The sequence below is a fragment of the Periophthalmus magnuspinnatus genome, chromosome 16, assembly GCF_009829125.3.
Source record: "Periophthalmus magnuspinnatus isolate fPerMag1 chromosome 16, fPerMag1.2.pri, whole genome shotgun sequence".
Classification (NCBI taxonomy): Eukaryota; Metazoa; Chordata; class Actinopteri; order Gobiiformes; family Gobiidae; genus Periophthalmus; species Periophthalmus magnuspinnatus.
This window is the reverse complement of record NC_047141.1, coordinates 18170996-18194638: the sequence shown is the minus strand read 5'-3', so window position 1 is coordinate 18194638 and position 23643 is coordinate 18170996. Positions and strand designations below refer to the sequence as shown.

At 36.8% G+C, this 23643-nt stretch overlaps 1 protein-coding gene across 3 annotated transcripts; it reads right to left on the bottom strand.

Moving 5' to 3' along the window:
- Nucleotides 1-1230: 1230 nt before the first annotated feature.
- On the bottom strand, nt 1231-23090 carry spire1b (spire-type actin nucleation factor 1b). 3 transcript variants are annotated; one of them, XM_055227708.1, is made up of 17 exons: nt 22653-22980; nt 18124-18152; nt 13687-13917; nt 12643-12768; nt 9528-9602; nt 9215-9379; nt 8952-9038; nt 8613-8742; nt 7883-7924; nt 5960-6135; nt 5629-5722; nt 4997-5139; nt 4194-4331; nt 3733-3803; nt 3624-3651; nt 3185-3480; nt 1231-2774 (listed from the first exon to the last, which is right to left on the bottom strand). In XM_055227708.1, the coding sequence occupies exons 1-17, from the start codon at nt 22918-22920 to the stop codon at nt 2519-2521; spliced, it is 2355 nt and encodes a 784-aa protein (XP_055083683.1). In that variant the 5' UTR covers nt 22921-22980; the 3' UTR covers nt 1231-2518. The 3 variants fall into 3 exon arrangements, with proteins under 3 accessions (XP_055083683.1, XP_055083682.1, XP_033837615.1); XM_055227707.1 differs by lacking the exon at nt 7883-7924 and adding an exon at nt 6995-7045; XM_033981724.2 differs by lacking the exon at nt 7883-7924 and having other exon boundaries at nt 22653-23090.
- Between the last annotated feature and the right edge of the window lie 553 nt (nt 23091-23643).

The following is a 23643-nucleotide window of genomic DNA, read 5'->3' as shown; positions in this document are numbered from 1 at the left end:
TATAACAAGTTCTTATTAAAGTAAATATTTGTTATAACAGAGCCATGCCGCTGATAGAGGCGAGGCTCGCTCACTCACTTGTCTTTTTTGTCGTGCTGTCGCCATCTACTGTACTGTGATGTGTATCATCAGGGTAGATCTACTTTACTGAAGTTAAATTCTAATAGTGAAAAAAAAAATACTATGGAGAGAAAAAAACAATTATATCTTATAATAAAACCCAGTGTCCTTCATGCAATACCCTACCATGCTCTTTATCACCTTAGTTTTACCCCATATTGCATGCAGAATACCAAGTTTGTGTTCTGGAGTATGCTTCTCTGTGCCCCATGTTTCTGTACTCCAGTAACACGTGTGGAACATTTTCAAACAGTCTCTTTTATTCCTACAGATAAAAATCATGTATATCAATATAGGTATATAATAAATCACTAAACGTCTTCTTATATTCCACTTACATTCTGTTTTTTAACCATACTAACAGAGAAGGCACTGTTTACAAGTTGACTTTTTATTCATGTATTTGTTGCACTATTGTCTCTTTATTGAATGGTTAATAGGCTTCACCACATGCACGATTCTGCCTTACCAGCTCCACTCATCAGTTTGAACATCCCACTAATGCTGAGGTAATACAGATCTGGTCTTAAAATGTTTAAGTTCGGTTTATGAAAATAAAAGTAAATGGGTTAAGGCAAACTTCAAACAAGTGTCACTTCAGACATGGTTTTATAAATGAGGACAGATAAGTGTTTCATTGTTTGACTTGGTAACTGCTGATCAAATACATTTTTGGTAAGGTGATTGCTGTATATTGGGCTCGACAAATATAAACAGAAATGAATTGACTATTTGACCCTGCAAATTTAATGAATTAAATGATGTCTCAATGCTAACCTTGGCCTAAAGTAGGTTTTTGACCAAATGTAACCTACTGTTTATATCCAATCATGGACTAAACAGTACCACAGCTTATTTTAGAACTATCCTCTTTAAATATTTGTCCAATTCTGCCTTTAAAACTTTGCAATTTTAATCATGTCTTCAAGATTTGTGAATTACTGAGGTGGTACTTTGTATGACATGTTTAAAGAAAAACAGACATTTTAAATCGATGCAAAATTTAAGTGAATTCTACTATAGTGTATGCCTTATGTAAACCTTTCTCTACCAAATACATTGCATGATTCAACATGATTTAGAGAAAATAATGGGAACATTTCTCCACAATTTATGAACTTGTGTGCTTTAATTTTGGGTTAGTATTGATTGTTCTTTAGTATAGCATTGAGAAAGAACCAAGACTGCTTTTTCTTCATACTTTGCACAAACAACATAGAGACAAATCTCAACAGAAAAGCTCTTTGAGATGGGCTTGTTTAAGGGCATGGATCTGGTCACTTTTCCTAGGTTCGTCCTCTCATCAATTTTTAACAGTAACAGACAGTGTTCCAGTGAACTATATCCGCCAAGTGTTGTCCTGTCAAATTGCTAGCCAAGAAATGTTGACATGTAGGCATGATGATTTAGTTTCACCAAATTGTCCAGACACATGCATGTTCTTTGGCATCAGGAGAAAGCCAGACAGGACCTGCAGAGACTCAGACAGGGCATGCAAGCTTCAGTTTTTCATACTCAGCTGTGAGCAAAAATAAACTCCATGTATAAGCCAATTATTCTTTCTTCGTGCTAGTTAGTGCCAGCTCTAAGTGGAGCCTAGTATATTTGAGGACTGTTAAAGGGGATCTGGGTTATATAAGTTGTTTGGCACTGTACACATCTGTGACAAAAAAGGGAAAGCTTCTTCCTTCTTTCTTACCAATAATGACAAGAAAAGTCATTAATAACACTGTGCAGCTCTCCATTAAACAACCATGTACTGCACTGCTCACACACTTGTAAAAATCTGAACCAAAAACATATAAAAAGTATGGCATATATACTTTTGTGTTCCTCTAGTTTACAACCTGATCAATGTGGCTTGTGCGTCCCTTGACAGGGTCCAACATATCCTCCTTCTGAGTTGTGCTTATTGTCCAGAATAAGATGCAGCAGTCCCAGCTTTTCCCACTTTGCATTGGCAACCATTTTAAATCTTGTCAAGCATCAGACCAAAGATTAAAGGATTGACAATGAAGGCAGATGAGCAACAATCAGGCAAAATATTATGACCGCATACCTAAAATGCACAATTATTATCATGAAACAGTGTCATATACATATAATTTAGCCATTGACAATTTTTTAAAGCATTCAGCCCCAAACATATCTATGATTAAAAAAAAATAGTCCCATTGCTGCTCTATACTGTATGTGCTCCTCCCTAACAGAATGAAGAAGACATCCTTTGTATTATTCACGTGCGCCTTACAGTGGTCATAATATTTCAGCTGGTTGTTGTTTTTTTATTACTGTCTTTAAGAGCTGTACACATAAAACACAGCCACTGAATTCATCCAGCTTTCATTATTTAAGTCCTTGGAGACTGCATCCAATCTCCATATGTGCCATTTATAGCTTATATTTCATTGATTGTTCTTTCTGTAGGCCGGTACTCCTCTCTCCCTTTAGGAGAGGACATGTAAAAGGATTGGGTTTTGCGTTTTAGCCGGGCCCTCTTAGTGGCTAGGGACAGACTGTGCTTGCTGGAGGCGATGATGTCGGAGATGAACTTCTTGCAGTCCACACAGACCTCCATTGAGGCCCAGTCCTCCGTCAGCTCAGAGGGAAGCTCCAGCTCCTCGTGGGACTTCAGCGAGCCATGTTTGGAGAATCTGGATGTATAAGACAATGGGTGTACTGGCCATTATAATGTGAATTGTCAATATGCATATATGAAAGTTTCAGAATATTTAAATACTACTTTACCAGTTCCTGTGCAAACACTAGATCATGAAAGTACTCTTGATATTGCAGAAAATAATACCTATAGATTATATACTACAACGTTTGGTGAAAGTAGTCCTAATTGAGGTTATTAATTGATGGCATTTCACTGCATCCATCACTTTAGCTTTCACATTTTATGATGCTCAACAGCATCTTCTTGTAATATCCCCACTGTCCACTAGAGGTAGTTAAAGCCCAAAGAGACAGTAGATCAGCATGCCTCATAACACTAGACCCAATGTTTTGCCATTTGTTACAGTAATATCCAAATGTAAAGCATTAAACTTGGACTTACTTGGACATAGTTTTTTGTAGGCCATGACGGTGTGGACTGCTGGAGGATTTGTCCCCTTTCTGAGGCTGAGGAGCAGATGCCACAGATGAGGCCTTCCCTGCTGCTTTAAATCTAGCAGCCCTTAGATTTGGAGATGGTGAGGCTTCAGTCACCACTGATGTTGTGGAGGGCCCTGGTGCCACAGAGAGCCCCTGCCCCACTGAGGCCATGGCGGTTAACCTGTCTCGGGGCAGAGTGTTTGTGGAACCAATGGAATAGATGGGCAGGCTAGAGTAGGGCTTGGACGGGAGCCGCATCTGTAAGACAAAATACACTTGATGGAACATATTATTCATAGAACTATAAGAAGGAATACTGGTTTTGAAGTGACTACATTTGCTAATTGTTTATTATGGAAATTTATAGCAGGTACTATAATATGTATTTAAATAGAAGTCACCTTTTTGCAACATTGTGAACAAACAGGTCTGCAAGAGATAAAAACATATGTTACATCATATGTTTTGTAAGTTTACATTTTTATGGAAGTGAAGTAATTAATAACTTACTTTTTGCAAAATTGACAAATGTATGACCAGGTGAAAAAAGAAAATCTCTTCGTCCGACAACAGAAGCAAAGCTGAAAAAGACAAAAATATTCATCTAGATGGTAAAATTATAGCAGCTGATTAATTAACCCTGTAATGTATTTATTTCACCTTTATATACAGGGATAGTTCAAATGAGATTATAAAAAGATTTTTTTATTTAAGTTCTGGACAAAACAGCAGCACAATGCAGCCAGTTTAGTCCTAACATCAATACAACATTTAGATAATACACACCAGCAAAAAATGTTACCTAAAAACAGTTACAAAAAATCTGAATTGTGTTCTATTCACTAATCTATTCTGAATCTGTATCTTTATTATGCCTATACCGTTTTCATTTGTAACCACTATTTTCTACATTATTTCTCTTGTCTATTATTTAAAAAATGTAACTTTAATTGTAATATGTATATATTCACCTTGCCCTTCTTGAGAGCCGTGTAGATGTCTTTGTACTGCTGAAACTTCTCCAGCTCAGCTTTGACCAAAACCTGTCGAATGTGCATCACCTCGTCCACAGTGAGAGACAGGCACTCCACTGGAAAACAAAACTCCTCCTGTGCAACCAGATAACAGTGCATATGTAAAGACACAATTTGCAGCAGGTATTTCCAAACTGTTTTCTGTCTATCTAATCCACATGTATAGGCCCTGTTGGTGGGCAAATGGTGTGGTTGCCACCATATTATTAATGTTTTCAACCAAAGCATTTTCTCGGTTAAGTTATTAAGCTGATGTCTTATTCGTCATTAAAATGCCATGGAGCCACTGATTGCTTGTTACATAATTAGGTAAATGAACAAACTATAATGGAGTTTACGAAATGATGACTCAGTTAAAATGGACCAAAAGAAGGAAGCAAAAGTGTCTTGTTATTGATCCAAAGACGAGCAAACCTTAACAGTCTTAAATTGACTGGTGTAAAAGTCCAAACACAGAGTAAAAAGTGCTTTGAGCAGCTGCATTACAAAGGCCTCAACAGGAAAAGAGCTCCACAGACACACAAGGATGCCAACCTGAACAAGAGGGATTTTATTAAGTGATAAATAAGTAATATACAGAGAATCTAACTTGTTTTTTTTGTTTATTGTTGCAGTTGAATTAATCATAGAATGTATTATGTTCATATTATTTTTTAGTAGTTACACCTAAGTAATAAAAGTTATATCCTTGATACTAATTGAAGTAAAATGTCTATAAAATGTTTAAATGTTTCTCTGACCAGAGACTTGGAGCTCTGTCTGGAGGGGGGCTGGAACAGTTTGACGTTGGTGGGTGTTTCTTTTTCTATGGAGTGCCTTCTCTGAGGTGTCTTGCGTCTCTCAGGCTGAGGAGTGGATGAAATCGGCAAGAACATGGGGGGGGCTGTGGGCAAATAAAACAGAATCAGAAAGAAAATAAATCAACCAACCATTGGCATCAGAAACTTATCCGGTCAGTCAGTGCTTTCAGTACTGCCCTCTGGTGGTCAGTAGGGATGAAATAAAACAAAAGTTACAAATGTAACTACGGTTCTATGAATCCCTGATGAAAGCCAGATAATTTCTGTCACTCAGAATCCTTGCATTCCCACAAGAAAAATCTGCAGGAACAAAGCCTCGGATGACTAGGCTATACAGCCTCTGACTGGCCGTCCAAGTGTCACAGTGTGATGTTGTTGGTATTGATACTTGATCTGTGAATGTACGAGGGGAATCATTCAGTGGTTCCAGCACCACCCTCTGGTGGTTATTCGGGATTCATAGAACCATAGTTACATCTGCAGCTTTTCGTTTTGAACTTAGTATACCAACCTACCAAAGCAGGCCAAAAACAGTAAAATACATTTTACTGATCTCAAGATAAAGGACTCACTTTTTTTGCTGATAACTGATTCTGGTGATGTATCATCCATCATTGATGTGGCCACACTCGAGCTGCTCGCTGATGTCCGTAAAAACATGTCATCCTAAATATATCAAAAGTATGAGAAAACATTCATTTTATCTGTGCACCTAAAGATGGTGCTGTATAGAATATAATAATTACTATGCAGATTTGATTTAGGACCCCATTCTATTTCTTTTTACCATCATTCATGTTTTTTGTGTTTTTTAACAAAATAATAACACATTATTAATTTTATAATAATTACACTGTTGGATTAATCTCAGAAACATACCTGCACTACCAAAATCTAACTTACATCTGAATCTGAACTGTCAAGTTCTGACAGACAGGGGGCCTTGAGCAGCCTCTTCCTCTGAGGGGCTGACTGGGATCCTGGGGCCTCGATCTTCAGATTGCCCTCTGCTGCACCGGCCCCATTCAGCAGTGACAGAGTACTGGACACCCTCCTACCCATGTAGGGACTGAACTCGTCTACACAAAGGCATAAAACAAGCAGAAATCAGTCATCCAGACCAATCAAAGACTTGGAAATGAATCCCAAAACTCAGACAAAGAAAAAAAAAGACTGTATATGTTGGCTATAATCACATTTGTTAAATAATTTGAACAAAATCTTTATTTGCGTAGTTGTCCAGATTCACTTCTTAGGCCTAGAAAATCAAAATATATGTTGATGTATTTTAATAGCTATAAGCATTTAATGAAATGTTGCTAGGAATCCCTGATAAATGTCTGAGTTTTGATATGCATCCCATGGTAAAAGGCTGAGGGTGATTTTAGTTGGTTTGAAAGAAGCCAAAAGAGCAGGGGTTTCCACACAGAGCATGAATGTTTTGTTGATAAAATATTTAGAACCATATGAGTTGATTATGAGTCGATTACGAGCTCTTTATACTGATCATCCGAACCAAACAATTGTCTATCTTTTGAGAACACTTGCTTATGGGGCAAAGGTCTTGAATGCAGCAACATCCTGGAAGTTTATTGAGGTTATTGAAGAAAGAAATTGGGATGTTATGGGAAATTGTAGAAGAAGAAAAAAGCAAAGCCAATAAGAAAATATTTCCCTTTCAGACAAATGTCTTAGGACTGGCATAAAGCAAATATTGACTGACTAGTGATCACTTGTGAATAAATTGAATATTGAGGGAAATTTGCAACCATTAACAATGTTTTCTTAACCAATGCACTCTTGTCTTTGTACCAAATACCAATTATTTCTATTGTATACACCTACATTCAGATAGATACATTAGTTGACAGCCGAGGAAGTTGCAATTGGTTGTTGGGTTATGGGGGGATCAAGGACATTTTTATACGCATACTTTACCTAGTCCTGTACGAAACAAGTCCTGGGGCATACTGCGAGTTTTGCCAAAACCTAAAATGGGACACCTTTTCATTACAAATAAAGTTTCATTTTATTGCCGATGATAATTCACCTTGTAGACCACACGTAGTCACTATTACTTTCATCATACAAACATGTAATTTCCTCCAAACAGTTGAAGTTGGTGTTCCCAAACTGGTAAATCTAATTCATTCTAAAAATGAAGGAAGGACCTGTATGATTGTGAGGTGATAAAGCATGTGCAATGGTGGGAGACATTGGCTGCATCAGGGTAAAGCATTTACCATTAACAAGGCTGCAGTAATAATTGGGACTTTTACAGCTTGAAAAATGTCAAACCTGTCTCATTATATTCCTCTCACGCAAGAAAACCATTTGTGACGGCAGTAAAGTTTGAGAGACTTAAACAGTTTTTGGCTACAGAGAGCCTCATTCAATCTGATTCTTCAGAGTCACTGTGGAGCATAAAGGACTCTTTTGTGTAAAATCGGGAGAACATTTTCTGTTTACAGTCTTCATTTAGTGGAAATATTAAATGTTGTCAATTAGGTTTTTGCTGCACATTATTTTAAATGAAGGTGATCCAAAAGCTGCTTACCAATTTTCATAAATGCTAAGGTACGTGTAACACCTATTACTTAAACTTACTTACTCCAATACAATAAACTAAATTTGATTCTCTGCCAGCTCCTTCTGCTCATAGACCAGTGTCCCAAACCATTACATGATGTCCCAACAACAAACAGCAAAGCATGAAATGATCACATGTACATACTTAAAACAGTTGCATATGCGTATGTTAGTTTGAGGACACACATGTAACATAAATAAACAAAGAAGCCAGGTAAGCAGCAGGTGAGACTTTACCTGACGCATCAAAACTGACAGACATGCTAAGTGGCCGAATTACTGTAAAGAGAAACAGTCATGGCATCGCACATTGTTATTTAAGGAGAGTGACTTACTGAATAGGGTTAATAGACAAATAGCAGTAGTTTGTCAGCAGTTGCATGTATTACACAGTTTGTTAGCTGAATTACAGACACTTAGCATTATTATTTGTAGCTTTCACTATATTGCAAACAATATAGGAAATAAAATAATAAGAGGCAGTACTAGCAACAGAAATATTAAAGACGACATACGCTTTGTAAGCAAATTATAAGAAAAAACAATAAAAATACAGCTGGTTGTTTTTTAGGTTAAGGTGCAATTGTCAACAGTGACATGGGCTGAATGATTATAAAAAAAAAAAAAATCTGCAAGCAATTTCTCAGATCAACACAGCAATAGGAATCAATTTCTGGTACATTTTTCAGTTCACAGTGCACATAATACACATGTAAAAAAGAGCTGTAATATTTAAGAGAACAGTGACATATTAATAAACTGAGGTCAAAGAGGTTTAAACCAGAGCTTAGCAGGTTAAATAGCATATTCTGTTTCAACAAAATACTCAAAAAAACATATGCTTGTCATTTTCTAATTGAAACCTTTCAGTGTACCATTTTTTTGTATTTGATTAAAAATTTAGCCCATCAATATTTTGTGTATATGTAGGGAGTGAATACTATAAATAGAAAGTTTTGAGTCTTACCTAGCCTGCCTTTGCGGACCATATCTGGTGACACAGGCCTCAGTTTCCTCTCAGACTTGATCTCCTCCAGGATTCGCTCATGAAGTGTGGGAGGAGGCTGCTCTGGGGGTTTCAACTTACGCGCCGAGACCTGCCATAGTAATAATGATAATGAAAGGAATTTATAAATTCAACCATGCTGGAACTTTACAACTTGAGGTTTGGAGCTGTGACCCAACAAACAGAATCGCACAGACCCCACAAACATGAGGAGTGCCATGACAGATAATTGCTTAAGAGAAAATATGGATAAAAATCCTCTAGTGTACAGCCAGCCTTAAAGGTGTTCTTTGTACTCACAGGATTCAGAGGAGGTCTAGATCTGATGAACTCCAGAATGACTTCATGGGCACTTTTCTTCAATCTGGGAGGAATGTCCCCATTCACCTAGATAGAAAAGTATAAAAATGTATCAAACAGCAACAAAGGCAATAAATCAGAAACATAAGTAAGCTATGCCACATCCAGTGTCCAATGTCGATAGTTTTATTTAATTTTATTTATTTTATATAGCCCATCATTTGCTTTACAGGATTTTACATAAGAAAAACAATGAAACTGACCATGACTTTGCGCAATTTATATCTTTTGGAGCGGATGTCGTCCATTAACATCTCATAGGGGGTAAGTTGGTACTCAATGGGCAGAGGGTTGTACTGGCGCTCCTGCACTTTCTTTAGCTTCACCCCATCACGAAGGTTCCGCATCACCTGCACCCAGCAATGCGCCTGGGACACACCAAGAGAAGATCACTTTTTATACATTTATGTCTCTAGTCTGTGTTTGTGAGTGTTGTATTAAAAAAACCTACAAAGTGCCCTGGCATGACACTGCGATGACTATTTGCCAATGCTGAAAATTTCTTTATGAACATACCCAGTCAGCGTTTTGTAGTTCATTGAGCTCTTGGCCAGGCTCCTCCGAGGAATCTTCCTCCATTTTACGCAGATTCTGGTTTAAACAACAAAAACATAAAAGCATAAGAGAAGAAACCTAGATTGTTTGTCATACTAATAATTTAACCAAAACTATTGTGCAGTAATAGTTCTGTTCTGTTCATATGCTGCACTGTCACTCTTACTGTACATAATAGCCTATTTTTTATTAGAGTGTATTTTTAGTTTATTTTTTAAGTCTGTTTTTAAATTATTTTAAGCTATTATCTATTATCTTGTTTTATTGAATGTTACCATTTTCTTGCTGTTCTTGAACTGTGCGGTGCAATACTGGAATTTCCCCACTGTGGGACTAATAAAGGCATATCTTATCTTATCTTATCTTAGTTGTCAAAAAAGAACAACCTTGGTATATTCCAAATTACCGGTAAATGCAAACTCATCTTCCTCTACATAACACTTTAGAAAAAGCAGAGAGAGGCAGACACAAATATGAAAGAGGCTGTAGCACTAAAAATATGTATTAAAATTTCCCAAATGATGTCCCAAATACACAGTCTTGCAAACAGTATAGCTCATTTTCATTTTGAGTTAAATAGCAGTCTCAGTCTCACACTCTTGTTTGATGCTAATCTCATAATATCACCACAACTAGTCCTGTCATGATGACAGAGATATTGAGATATTGCTACAGAGATATACTGTGATAAACAATCATATTAAAACAGTTGTATGCCACTGTAAATCCCAGTATATATATATATATATATATATATATATATATATATATATATATATATATATATATATATATATATATATATATATATATATATATATATATATATATATATATATATATATATATATATATATATATATATATATATAAATTGATAGTATCATTAAGAGGCATGAGCTACAACAATTGAATAGCAGAATGGAGCAGTAATTGGCCATAGAAGTTAATTTTTCAACTCTTTGCAGCTCAAATATTTTCATATTACAACAAAAATAAAAATCTAACCGTTATTGGAAAGAAAATGCACAGATGATAAAAATACTGTTCCAGCTAACATTTATTAAACGATAAGTCGATATGGTAATTACTATAACAGGCCTAGCTACAACATGCACATCATCATTAGTAAATAATGAAAAGTTGTTCCCTATAAGAGCAGGATGAGCTAATTCATGTGGCATTATCTGACATAATATGAATGCAACAAATTGCATCAAGCCCTAGTCAATAAATAAATATATATATAAATATATAAATATATAAATATATAAATATATATATATATATATATATATATATATATATATATATATATATATATATATATATATATATATATATATATATATATATATATATATATATATTAGCATGTACAATACTACTAGAAGTAGAAGATCTCATAGAGTTCATATTATCTCATTATGCTATTAGTGTGAGTGACAAATCATGTAGTCCCATCAGAGCACACATTTGCATTTCTAAAGGGTCCTGGGGTTGTTTTAGTAACGAGGAGTGAATCTTAATTAAACCAAGAGCAAACAAAACCTAAATGCTCATGTCTGTAACTAGGACACTGCTCTGCTTGCCTGTCCTTGTCTGCCACTCTTGTTGCAGAGATAGCTGAAGCCTATAGTTGTTTCCGTGAATGATGAATGATTCAGCTGTTTTTTATTGCATTTCGTTCAGCAGGAGGTGACTTTGTGGAGACACAAAAAGAGCATTTGGCAGCAAATGTGGGGTTGTTGGGAACAGCTATAATGCTTACAGATAATACAGAGAAAAGCGGCAAGAACTTAAAGTATGAGAAAACACAGCAGACATATATGTATTATGTAGAGCCAGAAGTCTCTTACAACAGATAAACAGAAAGGTTTGAACTGACCATGGACTGGCACTATCTTGCAATGGTAAAGTCTAGACTGTGGTCTTAACTCAAACTAATTATTTTTGCTTGTTCCAGGCTAAATAAAGTATTTTGCAGTATACTGTGTCAGGGGGTTACTCATTCTAATTCTGCCAAGAAATAGCCAAGAAAACCTTAATTTTCAGTTCAACAATTCTGACCATTAGCATTTTAACAAACAGTAAAACAAGACCATTACTTTTATTTGTCATATATAAACATAGGCCAAATAAACATAAGCTCAATGGTGGAAGTAATTTAATCTACTATTATGCAACATTCAGGGTCTTTCAGGCTGTTTTGTAGTTCAAAGAGCTGTACTCATTCCCATGTTTTCTTTTTTCTAAGACCACCTTTTCAGCTTTCTCCACTCTGCAATAAGAGCCTTTCCTGAGTTATGCAACCATCCAAATCCCCTCCATTCATTCAGACACAGTAAAAAGGGCAGAGTAGAAATGGCACATAGAAACCCTGAGGTAACACTGGCATTTTCCACAGCTGAGCCCTCCTTCATCTCACTGATGGCTGTTCATAACTACTTTTACAAAACTGGGCAGTACATCTTGGACAATTGTCTGTAAATTGCAAGGCTGATATACGCATTTACTATCACATTACAGTAATAGACCAGAGTGCAAGTCTACAGAAATCACCATCTGTATCATCATTTTTCCACCATTAAAGTGTTCAGAACAGCTCGTTATGCACACCATATACACACACTAGAACTGTACAGAGACCAGGACTCTATATCGAGTAATGAATTCAAATGTGGATATACTTAGTGGTCAAGATATACTGTCACAAGACCAAGTAAAAATTCCTTGTTACTGATGTTTGAATTCCTGCTTTGAGAGTAGATATTTCCGCAAAGGATCAGCTGATCGCACCACTGTCTGCAGGCTACAGCTTTCTAAAAAAGTGTGAGTGCTATTAGAAGCTCAGTTAACACATTTAAGAAGCACATTTTGTATACGTTTATAATGATTGCTGAACATACAAAAAATTTTAACTTTTTGGATTTATCTAACGTGTTTTAAACCTTTATACTGCATCTTTTCATTTGTGGCTGAATGTGTTGTCCTAATTTACTGCTAATCAAACTTCAACAATCCTTCAAGTCAGTATGAAAACAACATTAAATAAAGTTTGATAAATGTAACTTACTTCTTTGGCACTTTTGATCTTCTCCAAAAATGTACGCAATTCCCTTGTTTCAGTGTAAAGCGCCCTGCACACAGCCTGGTAGTGACAGGAGGCATCTGACAAGCTGGGCAGGTGAGCAGAACACAACTAAAGGAATACAAATGCATATTTGCATTAGATTATGCATTAGGGTTCTAGACATGTAAACCACAGTGCACAGGGCTATAAATATCTATGTATCTATATTATGTATCCTAAGAGGCCTAGAATGGTTAGTTGTACAGTAAAATCTGTGCATTGTTGGTGTGAATGGCATGTAAGCATACAGTATATCCCCTTTTTTTAGTTGCACAGTACAGTAGGGCAGGGGTTTGCAGTGAGTGGACTCAGGGCATGAACATAGATGGCAGTTTAAAGAGACAGGAGCCCGTGTCAACAGAAGATCGGATACAGCTCTCCAGAGAATAATGTGTGTGTGTGTGTGTGTGCGTGCGTGCGTGCGTATATGAGGGGGTTATGTAAACAGTATAGAAGCATGTGAGGCAGGACAGTGAATCTCTGCTACATTAAACAACACAGAGAGCAGCCAGGAAAGAGGATGTGGTTGCAATTTCACTGTTACCAGCATGATTTTTTTTTTTTAAATCTGACTATGAAAAACAGAATAACAAAGGGACGCACGTAGAATAAACCCTACATCCTTTAGTGAGAAGAAATAGTGTTTAAAGCTATACTATATAACTTTTCTGCAGGAGAAAACACCATCTTAACTGTAGACATGAAGATATTATTGCATTGCCTGGGATGTTCTATAGTATGGTATTAAACTCATCTACACTATTCATGGAAACAAGCAGGTGACACCAAGTTACAGGCCAGATCTGTGAACTGGCATCCCTGTTCACATTAAGAATGCCTGTTTTATTCTGAGCCATAAAAACATCTTTAATTGAATAAATGCAAGATATGCAAAGCAATTAAATCTCTATGGATGGAGACAGATGGTGGGCCCATCACTAGAAACGTTTCATAGTGCACCTTTAATGTAAGAAACAACACATGTACCTTGAGTATGTCTCTGTATCCATGGACACAGTAAACCCCCTCAGAGCCTTCCTCTCCCTCGTCCTCTTCCTCTGTCGCCTCATATCCTTCATCAGGACAGGGGTCAGAGTCGGCCATGTTGGTCATGAGGTCGATGAGCTGTTCCAGAGGTGGGCTCAGCTCTCGCTCTTCATTCTCCTTCAGACCAAAGTCCAGTGCTTTGTAGATCATGATCCCCAGAGACTCAATCGCCTATAAAAGACACAAACTATGTTAAATGTCCCAAACACAATTTACTTCAAAGATCATATTTAGTGTATGCCCAGTGTGTTCAGGTAATTCACTGTCCATTCAAATGAAAAGAGATCCTTCAATCGAAATGTGTGGCATTCAGGCAAACAGCCAGCCATATATTAAAATTGTTAGTTATACAGCATATTGCCCAAAGTGTTTTGTTTTTATTTTCCATGTATCAAGACAGTATGGCAGAAGTAAAACATAACAAGTAAAACAAATGGTCTTAACAAAACTGTTCTAATGCTCATTCACATTTCTAATCAAAATATATCCTTCACGACACGGTGACAGTCTCATTTCTCCAGCCAATGACAGTAAAGCTGACTTGTGCCTGATTTTGTGCTGTGTTGTCTGTTCGTGATGATGACTACTGCTACACTTCACAGCTCACACATCTCTTCACTTAATCTGTCCATTTAGTCTTTCTGCTCCAGCGCTCTAAGGCCTGGGAACCATCTGAGCGTCTGGGTTTTCAAAGGCTAATAGCAGCATGTTTTGCACCTAATGATTCATTCAGACTTACATAAGAGTGTGAAGAATCTATCTATCTATTTATGTTTTTTATTGCAGTGGTCAATAGAGGCTATTTTCTGCATTTTTCTATAATTGATGACAACAAAGTAAAGCGTGGGTCATGATCACATCACATTATCTTTCTTACACTGCATATATAACTAATCTGAGATAAATGTTTATTCACTGAAAAAATAGTGTACATACAACTGAAACATGATGTGTCCAATGTGTTAATGGTATGATCCAATCTATTCATTCTGAAAGTGTGCATGAGTTTCTGGCGTCATATATCAATGAGTGCTCAGACAAAGAGGTCCCCTCAGCCATATCCCCCTCAAAACCCCACTACTAGTATCATGGGGGAGGACATCTCTTCACATGACCCCTCCACCACTTTCTCCAGATTTGAATCGATATACCCCTTGGTCCCATGTGACAGTATTTCTCTTGATAGTGCACATTTGACTGCCTGCATTCCCTATGCGACATTATGCAGCTGAGACTGTGTCTATAATTGCTTTGCTCGCCCATTTCCTCACATCTTTTGTCTCTTGACTGTCTGCCTCTCATTATACCAGTCATGCTCACCGATCCAATTCAGTTTTATCCAACCATACATCTCATAATCTTTGGTAAATGTGCCGTTGTGCTTCTAAATTATATTTATGTATGTTGGTACATCCCACTATAGTCCACTAACTAATAAGTTAGATGTTATTAAAATTTGTAGGATCAAAATTGTCTACACTCAGGCCCTGTTCTGACCCTGTAACTCAGATTTTATGCACTGTGCATCATCAATGGTTTCTTCATAATACATTTTTGTCTTTAAGGAAATGCTTAAGTATTTGTTCATGGGAAAGCAGACGTTGAACATATTACATTCTGAAAGGTAAGAACAGGGAATATCCATCCAATTTGTTACAAAAGCAAAGTATGAAAAATGACGTTTGGCAATTACATACCAGTTTCATCTGTTGTTTAAGAGTAAAACAGACGACTACAAACAGAAGACTAACAGAAAATATTAAACACCAAAGTGTGGTCACCAGCAGACGCACTGTACTGTTAGATTTCATAAGTAGACATAAAAGGTCATTACAAACAATAGCAACAAAACCTGATGCTCGTGGGAAGATATGCTATATGTCTAAAGATATAATGGAAATAAAGTGTGGTGTTTGGTGTCTATGAGGAGTTTTAAGGAATATATCAAGATAAATTAATAACAGGCCATTAAAACACGTGTGAGAAGGTTACTCAAAGAACAGCATCAAAAATAGAAAAGACTTGATCTATTACCTGAATTTCATAGCTCACTGGTGTCACACTTGATTTTAGACTAGGTTAAAATGGTCTATTCTTTACTTTGTTTCCTACTGCTAGCGATATGGTCTGGCATAGCTTATAAGTTTATATGTTTATCTTTAAACTGTCAACAGTCATTATCCATTAGCTGATGGGAAAATGTTGTGAAACTAATAAGATTTAGTTAACACAGTTTTATGCCTATATAATATATGATGAAAGATATGATAAACAACCTATACCTGTTCTTAAAGTTCTATTAATTTGTTTAAACCATAAATAAATGTTTCTGTGTGATATTCAAGTTAATTCACAATTCACAAAAATATCTGTATTGAAGTATTTTTGCTGCCAGATTGTCAAGTCCACCAGAAACATATGAATCAGTGAGTAACTGATTCATTCTCTGTCTTATATTGTGACTGGATCCACTGTGTCACTGTCGCCATTTCTTTGTTTCAAAAGGACTTTTAGGAAGGTTGCTTACTAAATGGTAAAAAATCCAGCTGGGTCTAGTCCTTTCCTGGACTTCAAAGTCTTAAGGTAACAGGAGAAGCAAACTCATGCAGCCATGAAACTGATGAAGGAATGTGATTAAAACATAATTTACATGCACCAGAGACAGCTTCAAGCTCAAACTGTGCTAATGACAACCATCGCTTATTACTCATTTTTTAATTAAGAATCTCTATCTACAAAATTTAAATTATGCACAACTTTTTTGTACTGCTGCAGCAGTTGTAAATAGGGTTGTCACAATAAAACTTTTTGAAGTCTGACTCATTACTATAACATAAGTGACTTTATGACTTTCGGCACCTACAGTTTTATCATACTATGCTATTCACACACACACACACACCCACACACACACACACACACACACACCTATATTTATTTATATATTTATATTTACATATATTTCAGATCTAAAATATAGGTAAAAACTATAAATATTAAGGTCTAAAAATGTATTATTTGGGAAGAAATTGACAACTTCCACCTTTTGCGATACTGTTTTTAGCTCTGGTGCTTTAATAAATCTTAAGGCCGTGCTCAGATGAACTTGACTCATTGGTGGGGAAGAAAACAGCATCATCTGACTCTCCTGACCGCATCATTTCTTTTCACACTTCTTCAAAACAAAGTGGATTTAATTTGTCAGCCCTGAGCCCACACATGTTTCTTGCTGTTCACTAATTTATGGCTAATTCCACGCCAAATATTTCCCGCAATCTTCATGCTGCTAAACTCAAGAATCAAAGGGAGTGCAATGAAAGCTGCTTAAGAGGGATTTGTCTATGGAGTTTCACATTCCCAAAGTCTACACCAAAGTAACTGTCCATCTGTTATCACAGTTCTATTTAACAGCAATCTGCTAACACAAACCCCACAAAACTTCTGCTAATAAAGACCAAGCCAAAATAAGAAAGTTTAAAGGTACTAAAATATTTTTTATGTATTTCTAAAGTTGAAAGATATTTGTTTGCTTGCAGTCATTTATTTAGTCTAGCTAAGTGTTACTTTGTAACGCTATTAGTTAAAGCAGTGATAGTGACAACCAGGCAGGAGACAATGCTGCTTAGCCCTTTAATTATGTCGTCAGATGAGAGTTCGTACTGCGCAACATTTAAACAGAGTTAATGACCAGGAGGAAACCAACTGAGGTCTAGAGCTGTGAAAGCCAGAGGCTACAAACAATATTGGACTAAATACACTCAACATAACATTATTTTTCCACATACTGTCTGGTTTACGTTTTGTCCAAACTATATATGTGTGTGTGTGTATATATATATATATATATATATATATATATATATATATATATATATATATATATATATATATATATATATATATATATATATATATATATATATATATATATATATATATATATATATAAACTTAAATTAACTTAATTCAGTTTTTGGTAAACCACAGCAGTCATATATTACAACAAAATTAGCTACAGTGGATCAACGCTAATCCTGCAGCTACTAATCTCATGTCATGTGAGTTACAAATACACCCTTCCCAAAACTAATTTGCTGGTGTAAAAACTTAAACAGAAATTCATTCTAATCCTTTCTCATATTATTAGAATAAATCTGAAACACAATTGCTATCTTGTCATATGTATTTATTTTCAGGTTTGCTATGTTTTAATACATTGATTTCACTTTGTTTACAACAGAAATCAATTCGGACAAAGTTATGTTTCATTTTAACCAGACCAGCAATTATTTTTAAATATCCAGGTAAACCTTAACAAACTATTTTGCGCCCTCACGTATTGACTGAGTCACAATAAATAAAAGCAAAATTACTCACCTCCGCTGTTGTGCAAGGGCTGAATTTACCTACAGAGAAACAGAAAACAGTATTTTAAGGTCAGTACATGCATTCAGTACAAACATTACGATGATTTGAAGCACTGTCCTGCAACTTTACACAGGTAATTATTTGGTCAGCCTGATTATCTTTCTGATGAGGACCTTATAAAATTAATTAGGCATGTCTTTATCACATAGGGGTGGGGGATACTGACAAAAAGAAATAGCTTAATACTGAATTATCTTGATATCTTGATAATGATATTCAGGCAATATTTTAACAATGCATCAGGACTGTGTTAAAATGTACCTGTTAATCGCACAAAACATACCTGGACCAGAGAACTCATCACAGAGATTTACACTTGTTTGGAAGATTACACTGGATGTTTCTGTCTCTTTTTGACGTGATTTTAATTTTAATTATAGATCAGGTATACTTGATATTTTCATTCTGCATAGCTCTAAAACAACAATTGTGATAATACTGTATACATTTTTTGATATATTTCCCACCTTTGATCACATGTTATTGTATATTTAATATATTTGTTTCATATACAAACTACGTGTTACAATATTTTTCAGCTCTGTTTAGAAATCAGGAAACTGGAACCTTGGCAATAGAAGTATCAACAATATAAACATGTGATAAATGACGACAAGTGAAACGAAAGCCCTGACTTCAACAAAGGAGCGGACACATATCTCCAGGCAGTGTCTACGAATGCCTTCACTCTTTACAACAAAAACAGCTGACCCAATTAACAAATGAGCTTTTGTAGCAACATAAATGCTTTGACATCACTGCATGACCTGGGCTTGCATCAGTACATTTTAATGACACGTAACCGCAATGTGTTCCATAATGTCAAACCACAGGAAAATTAATTTGTAACTGTCTGGGTAAGACATAAACCGAGAGAGTAAAATAAATCAAGGGTTTAAGAAAATAGTGTAACTATGACTGAATACAATATTTACAGTCTGCTAATTGCAAGTCAGTGTTTAAAATCATAATTTATTACTACTTTTTGGGTTTATCTTGTGTAGAATACTACACTGCTATGGCGATTCCTGCAGTTCTAACTTCAGCATCCTTCTCCCTATATTCATTCTTTCCCCCCTGTCCAAGCCATCACAATCTGGTCTAACATGAATTTAAAATTTCAATATGTCCTCTGTCTGCCTATCAATGTATGACCAGTGGCAACCACAATTTAGTACTAGTTCAAAAAGATTAAATACTATTACAAAACTCTGACATATTTAAACATTTAAACTGATAACTGACAACCAAAAACTACTCCACTGCTACATTGCTGCTTTCTCCCTCACATTTTTTCATATCCAGCAATGTCCATCATGCTTTCCTTCTATAGTGTATTGGTACTAAGTTCCTTCCACATTCTCTTTTTCTTATTTCAGTATTTTGCTTTATGATTTACATTTACATTTCTTGCGTTATTTATCTATAGGGTTGAAAATGAAAAAGTCACCCCTTTAGTCTCCAGTGGTAGCATCCATGCATCTAAAAATAGCTCATTCATTCAAGACATACACTGTGTAAGCAACCAGCCAATACCAGCGTCATCATCACAGCTGTGCTCCATCAATGTGATTTTACAGGCTGATTAAACAGAACAATCAGTCAGTTTATTGGATATGACTCTGAGTCTGCAGCACCTGAGGTTGCATGTTGCTGTGTATAAATACATGTCTCTGAGGCCCTTAGGTAGTCCATTACAGACAAGTGAAGATGGATGAGAAGTGCATGGATATCTTGGCTGCAAATGTGATCACTGCAACCCATTAGATTTACACATTGTAACTAATGAATCCGGTTTATTAAATACATGTCTGTGTTATAGCAGCATAGCTGTGCTGGGATTTGTTGTTGTCTATTAGCAAGACAATATAGATAAGGGCAGATTTTGCGTGTATATCATAGTCGATTGTGTGAACTGAGTGTGTATTAATGGAAAAAAGGGACTTATACACTAGTAAAAGATAGGCTATGTGTTAAAAAGCTTGCAACAACAACAAAAAAATCTTTCAAGCTGTAAAGAACTGGACTATGGTTCGAATGTGTTATATGTAGCAACGGCAGTGGCGGATCGTGGCCTTGAGACCTGGGCCAGCTGTGCTTATTTACAGATATAACTATCTGTAGGCCTACAGTCAGATGTCAAAGTGACTAAAGATAGGCTCTCAGCCCGTGTGCTCACCTGTGGAGCTGCGTAGGAGTAGGCGGGGCTGAGCCAAAGCGGTTTGATGCATGTAGAACATGCGCAGTGCTGATACTCTACAATATTTAGTGCTTTTTTTGACTACCTTACTGCTTAAACGCATAAAATACCCATCACACAAATACCCATGCACCAACTGATTGACACGACCACATGAGTGCACACACCGAGTCAGAATGTGCAAGCACATCACCCTCAATGGAGGTCAACAGTCCCGTCTACTTCGAAGTCCACTGCTGTAAAATTTTCCATTCATTTTTCCCAGACATTTCGAAAACTTAAATATTAAGAGTTTAAAACAGGGGTGTCCAAACTAAGGCCCGGGGGCCAAATGCGGCCCTCAGACCAATTTTTATCGGTCCCCAAGCCTCCTGCTGAACTGGCCCTTATGATTCATAAGCAGTACTTTTAACAGCAAATTAAACTATTTCTACCACTATGACCTCAAACATCACATTGCATTGTAATAGAGACCTAAAATTAATGTATTTCAAGACTTATTAATATGCAGTGGCTCCGTCAAAGCTGCATTTAAAGAACCGCGCTGCATTGATCACTGGTCTGTGGCCCTCCGCTTCGAATATGTTTTGAGATGTGGCCCTCGATAAAAAAAGTTTGGGCACCTCTGGTTTAAAGGTATTGTAGAGGCTAACCAGCTACATGCTAATTAATATCCATAATGTGGTTGCAAGATTCAGTGAAATAATCATCATAGTTAATAAAGTTTCAGAAGCAGATAGATTTGACATAAAATTATAGTTCTTGTGGTTATTAGTTAATACGTAGCTGAGCAAGCTTTCAGACTAATTTTTTTTTTTTTTCAGAAAGTCTGTGATAATACCGTATGATAATACCAGCGCCTCAGTCACTGCTACAGTCTTGAATGGATGAGTACTTTCACACGTGTTGGCTACATGTCGCCATCCAATTTGTAATACAACCATGGAAGTATAAATCCATGAATCTAACGGTTCATTCATTCTGTGTTCTGTGAGATCCGTAACAGTAAAATCTTGACTAGTAGCCTGGTTGTTTTAGACGCTGTTTTATAACTAACTTGGGTAACAAACATAAACTGCTCCTCCTCCTCCTGAAAAATAATTTGTCCAAAAAATAGTCCAAATTAAAGCATATACATTTTTTTTCTTTCAAACTCTGTCAAAAGTGAAACCATACATCGCTAGAGCAATAGTCACTCAGGCAAACAAACAATCTGGCGCCAACTGTTGGCCTCTCCATATATGTTTTTGCTGAAATGTTAGGGCCAGCAGTGAAGGCCCTACTGGCCCTGAGGGTACACTACTGTTAGGTGTACTTACAGATGGCAGACATACTCGGACTACTTTAATAGAAGTACTGATTGTTTCTTTATAGAAAAAATGTGCAGAGGGAAGCAATTTGGGCAATTGTGGACTTGTAAGACACCTGAACTTTTCTCTAAACTGAATTTAACTAGTTTGATTTTACCACTTCCGCTGTTGTGACGCTTCAACCAATCAATGTGAAGTCTTCCTTTGAATGTTCAGATCATTGGTTTGATGTGTAGAACTCAATTCAAAGAGCTACAGATATCAGTCTGGCGAGAGCCAGGTTAAATCAAAGCTATGATCCATAATAAAGGACTAATAGTTCATTGGCTGCACTTGCATCCATCTCTTCAATTCCCAAGTGATAAATCTGTTAATATGAAACTATGATTAGCCAGTAAAGCTGAAACAGGTCTGTGATAAATAAAAACATAAATATCACACATAATATTGTTACTTTTCATTCATTGCCCTCCATAAAACTCCTAGCCCAATCAGAATCTGAAGATGGATCTCCATGATGTACCTTCACTCATGGAGATGACTGAAGGTACGTGCATTGAAAAATAATAACCTAGTTGTAAGACACTATATACACTGTGACAAAAACAGCAGCAGGGGAGGAGTGGGGGTGGCACAGAAGGAGCACACAGCTCTTTGTTTATGGTCAAGTGTAATGTAGCAGTCTAAAAGCAGGTTAAACAATATTCCATATTGCATAATTTTGATCATGTAGATATAGATATTATGGCATTTAGCTAAAAATGATTTAAAAAGTAGGGCTATGGCATCAATTTCTCTCATGCTCGGGTAAAGGCTTGCAATAAGATGACTGGACATCCAAACAGTAGCCTACCTCAATTATAGGCTCAATGAATAGGCTTCTTCTAAGTGGACTAAAAATCACTTGGCCTACCTCAACTTTAATCTTATACCAACTGTGCGCCTAGCCAAGTGTTAAGGATATTTACCTTGACATGTCTGGTGCTCCACGCGTATAGATCCGTCTTTGAGTATCATAACATCCCGTGGCCCTGAAATCTTTCCCGGGGACGCGGCTGAGGATGCTCCGATCCCGGTAGAGCTCCTCCTGGAGGCCCGGTTTTCCTTCGCCATGGACCGGCAGCACTGAAAGCACACCGCCCATGCCTGCTCCTCGTTGATGGGTTGGTTATAGAGCTTTAGTATCTCCTCCAAAGACAGCTCCTCCGTTGGACTGAGCGCCGTCGCAGCATCCATCAAACCAGCGGATCCAGGCCGAGGCTAGACCAGAGCTAACCCCAACACATGGACACTTTCCCCGGGATGATGGTGCAGCAGTCGCGGTGGTGGAGGGTGATTGCCCCCGTTTAAAACACGGTTATGAGTGTGGGTGTGTGTCCGTGTGTGATTCTGTGTTTCTGGAAGCTGAGAGGCTCATTTGTCTCCCTCATCACATGACCCCCCTCCCTCTCTGCTCCTACAGCTCACTCTCCATCTCTCCAGAGCGTTAATGCTGCCAAGATTATCAGGGCTCACTTTCATTTAACCACCGAGACTGAGAAAATTAGATTTCACAAAATATATTATTTTAGGGAGTATTTTGTGAATATAGGCTTAGTCCATGACAAAAATAGGCTAGTCAGTTCTTAAAGTAATGTGACTTTTTGCCAAAAAGACTAAATAAAAGCATGTATTTTCATGCACTGAAAATATAGGGGTCTAAATGCCTGGGCTTGCATCTTCACAAACCTGACTAATTTAGGAGAGGGCTCCACCTGCTTGTCTCTTTGGAAATGTTGGATCTTTAGCTATAATCTCAACAGTATGATAGGCTATAAAACCTATCCCCAAGCAGAATGTTCCAAAGTATGGTTTTGACTTTCCACCTCCAAAAAGTGGTTGACTGATAAATAAATATAATTTGCCAGTGGTTCTCAAGACAATGCAGTGAATGACTTAGTAGAAGTTTCTCTTATGGAA